This window comes from Silurus aristotelis (assembly GCF_946808225.1).
Source record: "Silurus aristotelis genome assembly, chromosome: 3".
Lineage (NCBI taxonomy): Eukaryota > Metazoa > Chordata > Actinopteri > Siluriformes > Siluridae > Silurus > Silurus aristotelis.
In genome coordinates, this window is record NC_139576.1 from 23249341 (window position 1) to 23262024 (window position 12684).

The window sequence follows — 12684 nt, forward strand, 5'->3', positions numbered from 1 at the left end:
TCACCAAGTACCTTTCTAGCTGTCTCCTTTATCACTTCAGCAGTAGTTGCCCAATCATCCCGCACCTCTTCAGCACCACCGAGCCCCTGTCTGACCTCTTCTATGAATCTCACACTACAGTCTTCCTCCTTCAGTTTCCACCATCTTATTCTTTTTTCGGTCCTCACACTCCTCCTCTTCTTCACTTCCAAAGCCATCCTACAGACCACCATCCGATGCTGTCTAGCTACACTGTCCCCTGCCAACACCTTAGTTTCCTTCTTTCACTCTTAAATATCATAAAACCAGCCAGCACATAACTTCTATATTCTCAGGCTATTCTGTGGTGTAACTGTTGTAACCTAGCCTCTCGGTTCAAGGGTTTTTGATTTAATCCCGAGCTCAAGGAACTGTCTGTGTGGAATTTCATATGTTCTCTCTAGTGTTTTCTCTGGGTTTATTAGGGTCTACTTTTCCCCCCAAAAAAATGCTGGTAGATGCACTGGTGAGATTACTGCTGTGTGTATATACACTTTGGTGTATATAAGAATTGTGTAGGTTTTACATACTCTTACAGGACTTTGGTTGTGTGTGTTTTTGGTATCACTCCTGTTTAAGAACATGACTATGTGTAGGTTTTATGTGAAGGATGGGAAGGATTGACCTATGGAAATGGTCTTGAAACTGACACAGGGTGTTAAACATCTTTAAGGCAAAACTCTGAGGCAGATTTGAGGAGCATGAACATGTGTGTGAACCTACAGAATGTGATTGCTCTTGTTCAGTGAACTAAGGCGGTTGCGTGCTGTTTTATGACAGTGTGTTACCCAAGCAGTTGATGTATCAGTGCGAGTTTATATACACAGCATTGAGATTGTGCAGATGTTGTCAAATTTGGAGAATATAAATGTTTGCTATGTTGTACACTTGTGTTCCATATGTACTGATTCTCTCTCTCTCTCTCTCTCTCTCTCTCTCTCTCTCTCTCTCTCTCTCTCTCTCTCTCTCACTCTCTCACACTCAGACCCCCGGTGCCTGGGCGGATGAAAACGAGGAGAAGAGGCGGAGTTCTCACCAGCGTTCAGCGTCCTGGGGCAGCACTGACCAGCTTAAAGAGGTCAGGATGCGTTCCTCCTCCCCCACTGTCTTGTATTCAGGACCAGGCCGGTGCTCTGTCTTGATCTCCCAGCATTCAGTGGGGTGCAGACGCACAGCATCGTGCTGGGAGGAGACCGTGTCAGGATTAGAATAGAGAAGGGTTCAGCGAGGCACAACCAGCACGGTGTCATCTAAAATTATAATAACGGCTTTCTTCCCATACGGATGTGTTCACAACCCTGCTCTTCCCCCATCACACCTTCTCCAGCCAGGGTTCCCGAACTAGCAAAATTTTCAATGGACTCCATTGTGATGATAATATGGAATTGTTTTATAAACGTCATCTAACAGTCTGACAGTTTTGTTGACAGATGTCTTTAAAAAAAAATACTTTTCACTACCACAACCCTGAATAACTAATACATGTCCAATATTTTTTAGCCACTAAGTATTAAAATGAGGCATCTCACTTCACCTAAGAACTTCTCAGTGCAGCTCGGTGTGAATAATAATAATAATAATAATAATAATAATAATACACTATAGGAAGTAATACATAGCAATCCACATGACTTCACAAGTCTTGCAAAAACTGAAACATAAGAACTGTAGGTTTGGCATAATATTCGTAATAAATCAAACTAAATCAATCAATTTATAGCCAGTAAATTAATTATCAGATTATTTATATCAGTTATTAGTTTTTTCCTTTCTTATTTGGTCCGGTCTTTTTTTTTTTTTTTTTTACTGAAAATGACTCCTATTAAAACTATTTTCTCTGACTGGCATTACATTTGAACCCGTTCAGCTTACATGAACAAAATAATTCTAACATTCTTGGCAGTGCGTGGTAGTGAGCTTCATGGATAGAACCTCATTAAAAAGATTTGAGGTAAAATCATGGATCCTCCGGTTATACATCAGAGGCTCCAGGGGGTCTGCGAGCCCCACATTGTGAACCACGCCCCTATAGGAGCTTTATAAACTGCTCGATCTATTCAGCCTTTCATTCTTGCTCTCTGCCGTTTTATTTCTCTTCTTCTTTTCTCTTCCTCTGTCTCTCCACCAAGAGTTCCTCCCTCCCCCTCTTGTCACAATGCTGATTAATTCCACATCCTGTGCAAGCGGTGGAATATCTGCCCGATGTACGACCTTGCCCCGCATTACGTTTCTTGACTGCTATACCCCGAGTGCACAGCTTCACATTCACATACAGCTTCAATTGGGTTAATCATTCCCCTCCCAGTCACTGGGTCAGATGTGTTCTCACACGCGCACACACACACGCATGCATGCACATGCGCGCACACCCTGTAGTGAAACTCCAAACTATACAGCTTTTCTCTCTGACACAGCCGGCAGTTCTCCTCCTGACCCAGCGCTGGCCTGTTCTGCACTGCCACACGCGCACACACACACACACATGCACAAAGCCCACACAGATCTATTGAGGCCTGCTGTCCCGAGAATACGTCTTTGGGAGTTAGCGATTCTGCAGGCCATTGTGCTAAAGCTGAAAGAGATTACACGAATGTGTCATTAGCTTCTCCACTCCCTGCCATTACTCATTTATTGATTAAGTGAGCTAGGCACTTCATTTCAGCCAGATATCTGATTTCCGACCGTACACTGTCTCTTGCGCCTTAGTATGCATGCAAGAGGTTGTGTAGCAAGACACTGAGCAAGAGAGAGTGCATGTACTTTTGCTTTGCGTGGGACCAAGAGACTGGGGTTAAATAATTGTACGTTCACTTGTAGTTAAGCTGTTTTTTTGTTGTTGTTTTTTTTTTTGTGTGTGAGGTGCAGCGTAGTGACGGTGCTGAAGGTAATCTAAGAAGAATGCAGGGAGAGCGTGCTGGCTGCGTGGGGTCTCATGCCTTTCTCTGTGCTTTCTTTATTTTAGACTGCTCATGTGGAAGAACAGAACTCTCAATGCACAAGCATGCGCTGTGTGTTTACGTGGCCTTACTTTGTCTGTTTCCTATGATTTCACCATCATGCATGGCTGTCTGAGAGATGGGAAACAGGAAGGACCCCCTCTGAAGGCTGAAGCCTTTTAAAAATAGTGGTTAGTGACAAGAATGCTAACAAAGTTCCTTTCTCTCTCAGATTGCTAAGTTGAGGCAGCAGCTCCAGCGCAGTAAGCACATCAGTCGGCACCATCGCGATAAGGAGCGCAAATCTCCTTTCAATGGCAACCATGCCGCCATTAACCAATCGCAGGTGAGCTTTCTTTCTCTCTCTCTCTCTCTCTCTCTCTCTCTCTCACACACTCACTCACACACACACACACACACACACACACACACACACACCTTGTCTGATCTTGCAGGAGTTCTAAGCTGTTCGAGGTGGGATGTTTCTTTGTTGCTGTGTTTTCAGTTGCTACAGTGATCAAGCAAACCTCATTGTATTTTTGTCTCATTTTCTCAACTCTGTCCTTCCCGTTCTCCATTTTCCCCTTCCTATTTTTTTTTTTGTCCGTTTTACTAATTTTCTTGTTCACATTCTGCGTTTCTTACTTTGTCTTGTTCTCACACAGCACTAGGGTGAAGCAGCTGTGAATCTCTCTTGGTTTAGATGAAGTCCCATAAATCACTCCAGTGTTATGAAAGTTTTTGAAAGTACCGCATAAGCACAAATAGGTTTCAGAAAGCCATGAGGGATGATGCATTATGGGTTATGACCACACTGTGATAAAGTAAAGCTTGGTTTGGGCTTAGGATCCCCACTTCCCTACATACACACACGCACACAGTCTGAATGGATTGTTTATTAAAGCTGTATTCCTAATGAACGTCCCGAATGCATAACTGGCATGGTAATTGCTCCATCGCTTGTTGTAATAGACACCCCACACACACACACACACACACACACACACACACACACACACACACACACACACACACACACACACACACACACACACACAGACTAAAAAAAGTGTTGGAGAGAGTGAATGAGAGGGCAGGACAGCCGAGTGTGAGGTTTGATCTGCGCGAGTGTGTGTGTGTGTGTGTGTGTGTGTTGGAGCTTAATCAGCAAGGCCAGGTGCAAGCATGAAGGCTCTTGAGTGTGAAAGGCTTCTCTTCATGCGCAGGGAATTAGTGAATAAATTACTGCGATCACATTTGGGTCGGTCTTGCTCTCTTTTTTTTGTCTCTGTGTGTGTGTTTTGTGTTTGCTCATGAATTAGGCCTGCGTGTGGCAAACGTCCTGCACGCCTGCTCTGTACTGTACTATAGCTGCCAGCCGGTCAATTAAAGGCCGCCCTCTGTCCGGCTGTCCCTCTCCGTGGGTGTCGGGTGAGGGAGACAAGCTTGTTGTGTGGCTAAGTTTTTTTGTCTGAGTGCCTGTGGCAAACTAAAGCACCATCTGTCGCTCCACCGTATTGAGCTTGGCCCTACTGTACAGCGCTGATCTTTCTGATCTCCAAGAAACACAAATACCGAGCTCAGAATGCTCACGGGTCGAATTGGTTCTGCCGGGAACACGAGTGTGTCATTAGGGTGCAGTGCAGAGAGGACAGGAATGCTGCGTTGTTTTAGGAGAGGGCTTAGCTAGTTGTTTTTGGTTCGAACTTTCAAGGAAGTTTTTACAGGAGCTGCCTGGGTGAGAAAACACATGGAAAGACGGAGGTTTCAGTTTTAAAAAAAAAGCGTGTCTAACAATGCAGTAATTTAGTCACAAAACATACAAATTCGATGCATTAATTATTCTCTGCAGCCAGTACTTTTTATTTGCCATCGCTGCCAGATATTTATACTGGGAGATTTTTTTTTTTTTTTTTTCTTTTCATGGAGACTTTATGGTTTCAATGAGGTTTATTTGCTTGGGGGTTCCTTGTCTAAAACTACTCTGCTTCACATTAGGCCTAATGGGAAGCAGGTGAGTGTGAGCTGGCTGTATAACCATGCTAATTCTACCAGACCAGAGTTTATTTGGACCAGAGGGACACAGGGGCTCTAATTCAGTGTCTAGCTGAGCTATAAATGAGTATGTATTCGGGTATGTTTTGGCTGAGCTGCATTCGTATGGGATTGAGGTAGCAAAAAAAACACTATATTGTGACAAAAGTTTTTATTTTTTTTTATTTTTTTCATTTTACATAGTAGTAGTGCGATATTTAGAAAGTGAGTTCAGAATGTTTACATGCTGAGGTTCAAAAAGTAAGAAAACTTGGACTGGTTCACAGAGTTCATTTAACATTGTTAACATTATTCTTGGATTCAAGTGAAGACTTTTTGTATGTTTTGTTTTGTTTTGTAACTTGACTCACCAGATACCACCTGAATTAATTCCCACTGCTCTTAACTCATTTCAATAGACGGCCCTAAATAATGTTTCTTCATGAAAACAAAACAAAAAAAACATTTACAGCGTACTATAATTAATAAAGTGGACAAAATGCCCTCTCGTGCTGCATGATCTTATACAGGGTATCAGTTCTAGGATTTTTGGATTGAATATGCACGTGGGAAGAATTGGATTTCTCAAATGCTGATTTTGGACCTGGATTTAGCCTTTTTGTATACACAGTATAGCGATTGACATGGAGCGTTCCACACTATAATAATGCATAGCTCAGCTGGCTTGTTCAAACCTCTGTGTGTTTATTAAACTCTGACCCAAACAGCTGCACCTGCCCTAATCAGAATCAGAGGAGTTACCCACTCTTTCTGAAACCCCCCCCCCCCCTTTTTCTTTATTTTTTTTATATATTTTTTATATATTTTTTTAATGAGTTGTTTCATACTTGGAAGCGGAGGTGCAGCCACAAAGGACACACAGCGTGACCCTGTTTGAGGTGTAGGGGGGTGCAACATGGGTGCATGTGTGTGCGTGCTGGTGCTGGGGGCAGGGTTAATTGTAAAAGGTGACAGAGGAGCAGAAGCCCTGTCTTGTTAAAGGTGTGTATATTAGAACTCTTGTAGTTAAATCGGCGTATCAGCATAAATGGGCTTGACACTGAAGTACTGTGCAAAGGTGTGTATAAGTGCTGATCATTTCAAGGGTTTTAAGTCCAAACACATGCTTTGATTTCTTTTGAGGCTCAAGCCAACATAACTGCATGGTAGACTACAGGCTTTGAACACATACCCAAAACTTTTTTCCTATTCACCCCTAATCGTGTATTTTGTTGCTCAGTTGTTGTGTAAAAAAATAAAATAAAAAAATCTAATGCAATGTCTTTCCATGCACATAAGAACATTTCTGAGCATAGTTGGAGCAAAGCAAATGATTTCCTGTTTGGACTCGACCTCCACAGCACCCACTAGTGTCTGATACAAGGAGTCCACAGGCCATGGCGGTGCTGCTCTTGGCACACACGGAGGGGAAGGGGGAGGATGATAAAGAGCTCTGCAGCGTTCTGCTCAAGTTTGAGCCGATTGCAGAGCGAGGAATGAATTCCACTCTATCAGTGCCCCTCTTCTGTGGTTAGCTTGTGGTTTCACATGTGTTTTTCTTGGATTGCTGCATTCACGAGGAAGAGTGGGTCGTTTGATGGCTGGTGATTTGTTTCAGCATTTTATTCAGATAGCAGGCCACAACACAGGGAACAGACCCGAATTCAGTTTAAACTATGCTAAACTGTTGCTTGGAATGCATGGGTGGTTTTGTAGTCAGGCTTATGAATGTGTAGCAAGTCTCGGGAGGAAGAGAGAGGAAGTGTGTGTGTGTGTGTGTGCGCCGCGTGTGATAGTACCTTTTGAATTCTTAAGGTTGTCCATAGTTCAGCTCTGGTAAACAGCCATGGCCTCGTGAATCTCCTGCTTTATTTAATAATGCCACGACGAGTGAAATGAGGCTGCGCGTGAATGTGCCTGTGGCAGCTATCAGAGCCAAGGGATGGTTCAAAGGGATTCTTCTATCTGACCTCCACTGTTAAAGGCAGGCTGTAGTAACCAGAACAAACCCTGAGAAGAAAGACCACTCGCTTACTGCCAGTAAAAAAAAAAAAGCCTCACAATGACCTGAATAAGCCCACTTTGCCATTTGGGGCATTTACACTTTGCGTCCGTCTCGTGATGATTTATGCAGATTATGCAATTATTTCTTAACATTGGGCATTTAATTGCTATGCAATATCAGCTTAGACCACGTACAAGACTTTTTCAATTTTAATCTCTTTTTATAATGTGTAGCATATGACCAATTACCACAGTCAAGAATTCCAACATTTTGCTGTACTGGGAAAAGAAGGGAAAAAAAGGTTCAGTTGAAATCTCTCTAATAATGCAACCCAAGGGCAGGCTCTATCAATAATCGTTTAAAAAATTAGCAATGTGAATGTAAAACTTAGTTACATACCGACAATAAAGTGCTGGATGGAGACGTGAGAACGTTAGAGTTTTGTCCAACATTAGAGCAGTACTGTAAAAGTAATTAAACTTTCTTTTCGGCTTCTCCCGTTAGGGGTCGCCACAGCGGATCATCCGCACATTTGATTTGGCACATGTTTTACGCTGGATGCCCTTCCTAACGCAACCCTCCCCAATTTATCCGGGCTTGGGACCGGCACTAAGAGTGGCTGGGGATGGTTCCCTGACCGGGAATCGAACCCGGGTCGCAGCGGTGGGAGCGCTGCATCTTAACCACTAGACCACCAGGGGACCTCTGTAAAAGTACTGTAAAAGTAATTCTGTAAAAGTAATTCTGGTTATTTATTGCCTCTCTGGAAGGTTTTGCGGCGTCCATGGGCCATCACACCCACACATCGACGTCGGTAACACGTAACCACAAATTCCTCCTTTTGAAAATGTCCTAAAACGCGCCATCTCAGGAAGAATGAACGATCCAGATTTAGAGCTGAATTTACAAATAGCCTTGACTGAAGAATGCTAGGAAGCGTTTTAGAGTAATGGCTTTCTCGGTGAGTTTTGAGTAAACAGGTTTTCCTTCTTGTCAAAAGTACAGGAAACGTGTTAAAATTCATGCATGTTGTAATCGTGCGTACGCTGCAGACGCTGGAGATGGGGGCGAAGTTAATTTCTAACTTGCTGGAGTATTTGTTTAGCATGGCAATTATGCTTTAAGTACTGTAGAAATCAGGATTTTAACAGGAAGGACAATACAGATTTTGTCTGTGCAACTATGGGCGTCGTTTACATATTATTACAGTTCTAGCTAGCGGTTATTACATATACCCTGCTGATGTGGTGGACAGAAGCTGAAATAATTGCAGTGTTTATATTCAAGTTTAAGTCTCTGCAGTCTACCGATTTATATTCCTCTATGAGACTCCAGAAACCAGGAGCCACCGAGGCAGAACGGCTATTTAGGAGCAAAACGGAGCAATTACCTCAGCGTTTTCATACCCCTCAGCCTCTGACCTCTCACAGTATACAAACAGCAGAACACAACTCCCCCATGCGGTTCAGCCGCACACCTCAGAGCTCCGTAGCTGCGGTGTGCTATCTACAGTGTAGTGCCTGGTGTCCAGTGCCCTTTGCTATAATAATCACAAAGCGCTGGCCTTTCTGACTTTCAGCCACGGACCATCCTGATCAAATCAATGGCTTATGGTGTGGGAATGACCCTAAAGGCCACAGGCACTTTGTCTCATCCTGCACGCTATTAAAGGCCCTGACGCTTCAGACCAGCGGCCGTGCCCATGTCCCAGGACAGCTCGCCACTGGAAATTTGACACGTAAACAAATATTTGTCTCCTAGTGAGCTGTTGCTAGGAAGTTGCCAGGAGCTGGACAGCATCACTTAACCAGCTTATTGTTTTCGGCTGACCTCAGAGGTCAGGGTTTGGCACAGTGTGTGCCTGTTGGTTTTAAACAGGTCCCTTGTTGCAATTTAAAGTACAGGAAATGAAAACGAATGTATTCTGCGAGCGTTAAAATTGAAATACATGATGTCTTATTTATGTAAATACACAGTCACACTGAGGTCCTAAAGGTCCCAAAGGGGAGAAAAGTTGTGCCACACTGGGTGTGATGTGGTGTGGGGAGTTTAAAGAGGGCCTGGATGTATAGAGATGTTAATGAGGGTTCAGGGTGCACGCTGATCCTCCATGCTTAAAGAGACTGTCACGATGGGGCCACACAGCTCAGCCACATCCTCCTAATGCACCCACATTGTTCCCTTCACCCCTCAGCCAAAGGGGGAGTGAGCAGGAGAGCGAGAGGTGGATGATTTCTGGGACAGGCAGAACTTGAAGGGGGAGGATGAAATGGAGAGAGGGTGTGGAATGTGGGAATGGTAGAACTGGAGAGAGGAGAGGAACTCAATGGAGGGAGGGAGCTGAGAGAGCGAGGTAATCACAGAGCATGAGCTGAGCACTGCACAGAGCAGAGGGGGTAGAAGCACAGAAAACTGGAGGAAGACGAGAGAGTCCTGCTCTTAAGATGACCGGAAGTCGGCTCTCGGAAAAGGTGACGCTTTTTGTTTTTGCCATCTGATTCAGACCGAGTCATTAAAGTCCAGCATGTACACATTTGACGTGCCGTCTGTCTCTATATGTCTGAATATCTGTGGCTCATCAAATCAGAGTCGAGAACGAGAGTTCTTTCAGGGAGACATCGTTATATAACTCTGCAGAGAAAACACTACTTCATGCTGCAATGATATCCTGCAGTATGTGTGTTTGTGCAGGTTCCGTATGCCGTCACCCACACACACACACACACACGCATCTGTTAATTATGCAGATTGGTTTGTGGACTGTAAATGTACAATTGTGCATCTGCTACGTCTTGTGTACAGGTTTTTCTTTCATTCTTTATTTGCTTACCATGTTGCTGGTCTCCCTCAGAGAGGACATCACTTTCTCTTACACACAAACACACACACGCGCACACACACACACACACACACACCACTTGTGTACTCGCACACACATAGACGTATCAATGTGCTTTCGCACAAAACGTTTTTCTGCTTTCTCTTCACAACGCATCATGGCTCTGCTCTGCATTTGTGTTTTGCAGGCTCCCATTCCAAAGAGCATCCTGATCCCCATCCCCATCTCCAAATCCTCCGTCTCACGCTTCCGCAACAGTGTCGAGGGTCTCAACCAGGAGATCGAGCGCCTAATTATCCGAGACTCAGGAGACAAAGACGAACAGTTTATTGTGAGTGGCAATCACTGTTGTGTCACATAGACACTGTGTGTATAAATGGGTTGGACGTACTCATGCTGTATAGATACAGACCAGGCCCCTACAATAGAACATGCGCACTGCAATTAAAAAAAAAAAATACTTCAACCTTTTTTTTTTTTGGTGCCTGAGAGTCCAATTGCAATAAAGCATTGTGCAGCATTGCCAACCTTCCCCCTTCTAACAAGCACAATCCACTTAAGGTGTTGAAACTTTATGGCTTGTGAGTTGCCTAAGCACCTTAATTTGCATTAGGGAGGGGGTTGGAGCTAATTTCTGGGCCAGAAATATTTTAACAAAACACCTGAATTGAATAAGCCAATCTGGACCATTGCATGACAATATTCTCATTTACAGCTTTGGGGCATTTTTGACATGATATAAATAACAGTTTGAAACATTTTAATAAGTTTAAACAAATGACATCTTTAACTGCAGCACCACTGCTGGAGTGAGACATGTCATTGTGTATCTCATTCCCCACTCTGCAGCCTCAGGATGCCCCTGATGGGCACCGTGCACCTCCTCCACTGTGCCAGCGCAGCGCCAGCTCCCGCAGCATCGACACACAGACGCCCTCAGGCATCACTGTGGGCAACAGCCATAGCAACAGCAGCAGCCGATCCCAGTCTGTCTCGCCCGCCTTCCTGAGTGTGCCCAATGACCCTTGCAGTGACAGCCCCTCTCCCAATGAGGAACCACTCAGTGATTTACATGATAAAGGTAATCATAAAGGAAATCAGGCTTAATTTTAATTTAAATTTTAGCTCTTTAATTACAGGAACAACTAGTTCCTGCTTTAGAATAGGTAGGGTTTTTTTTTTTTGTGGATCTGAAACTATTAAGGTGGAGCTTGACATAAATATCGTTGCGCTGTCAAACACAAACTTTACAGAATATATATATTTTTAAAGCTTTAAAATCTATATTACTGTTATTTCACTTTGCTCAGCAAAACCAACCAATTAAGTGTTTTTGTTAGATGCTGTGATAATTTTACTGAAATGAAGCTATACAGTGCATTGCAAAAGTATTTATACCCCTTGAATATTTCCACAATTTGTCACGTTATAACTACAGACTTAAATGTATTTTATTGGGATTTTATGTGATAGACCAATCGCAAAGTATCGCATAATTGTGAAGTGGAAGGAAAATGATACATTGTGATACATCTATATTTACCTTTATCCATCTTCCCATCATCTCTGACAAGCTTTCCTGTCCCTGCTGAAGAATACCATCCCCACAGCATGATGCTGCCACCACCATGTTTCACGATGGGGATGGTGTGGACAGGCTGATGTGTAGTGTTAGGTTTCCACCAAACATAGCGTTTTGCATGTACGCCAAAAAGTTAATTCATTTTAGTCTCATCTGACCATAGCATCTTCTTCCACATGTTTGCGTTGTCACCTACATGGCTTGTGGCAAACTGCAAAGAGCACTTCTTATTCTTTATTTTGTCAACAATGGCGTTCTTCTTGCCACTCTTCCATAATAGCCAGATTGGTAGAGTAATAGTTGTCCTGTGGACAGACTTTTTCACCTGAGCTGTGGATCTCTGCAAATCCTACAGAAATATAGGATTTCTGGCCGCTTCTTGGATCAGTGTTCTCCTTGCCGGGCCAGTCAGTTTAGGTAGACGGCCATGTTTTGGTAGGTAAGCAGTTGTGGCAAACTCTTTCCATTTTCAGATGATGGACTGAACAGTGTTTCGTGAGATGTTCAAAGCTTGAGATATGTTTTTATAACCTTACCCTGCTTTAAACTTCTCCACAACCTCATCCCTGACCTGTCTGGTGTGTTCTTTAGTCTTCATGATGCAGTTAGCTCACTAATGTTCTCTAGCAAACCTCAGAGGCTTTTACAGAAAAGCTGTAATTATACCGGGATTTAAGTACACACATGTAGACTCTAATTACTAATTAAGTGACTTCTGAAGGCAGTTGATTGCACTGGATTTTATTTAGGGGTATCAGAGTAAAGGGGGCTGAATACATATGCATGCCACACTTTTCAGATTTTCATTTGTAAAAAAAATCTTTAACACCCTGTATCATTTTCCTTTGTGTTGGTCTATCACATAAAATACCAATAAAATACATTTAAGTTTGTGGTTGTAACGTGACAAAATGTGGAAATATTCCGGGTATGAATAAATTTGCAATGCACCGTATGTATGACAATAGAAGTGCAAAACATGTTTTCTTCTTATAAAGTTTTGAAGCAGTTATCCATGTTTTAACTAACATTAATGTGTTCTGTTAACAGATTTGACACCTGGATCTCCTCTGTTTAAGTACGCGTCTTCTCCCAAGCCCAACAACAGCTACATGTTCAAACGTGAGCCTCCGGAGGGCTGCGAGCGTGTCAAGGTCTTCACCGAGGAAACACAGTCAGTACTCCTGATACCCTCACGATCATCTCTTTCCCACGTTTGTTTTTGGTTCGCGCCGCATCTGTCGGTCCTTGAAGTAACGACTCTGTAGAG

General features: G+C 43.3%; 1 protein-coding gene across 1 annotated transcript in view; it reads left to right on the plus strand.

Moving 5' to 3' along the window:
* The window catches only part of fam117bb (family with sequence similarity 117 member Bb), a 34187-nt gene that overhangs the window by 19100 nt on the left and 2403 nt on the right, over window positions 1-12684 (plus strand). Inside the window, exons 3-7 of the mRNA XM_083538021.1 lie at window positions 1004-1096; window positions 3187-3300; window positions 10020-10163; window positions 10682-10913; window positions 12465-12588. Coding sequence (XP_083394147.1) covers window positions 1004-1096; window positions 3187-3300; window positions 10020-10163; window positions 10682-10913; window positions 12465-12588 — 707 coding nt within the window. The remainder of the gene's footprint in view (window positions 1-1003; window positions 1097-3186; window positions 3301-10019; window positions 10164-10681; window positions 10914-12464; window positions 12589-12684) is intronic.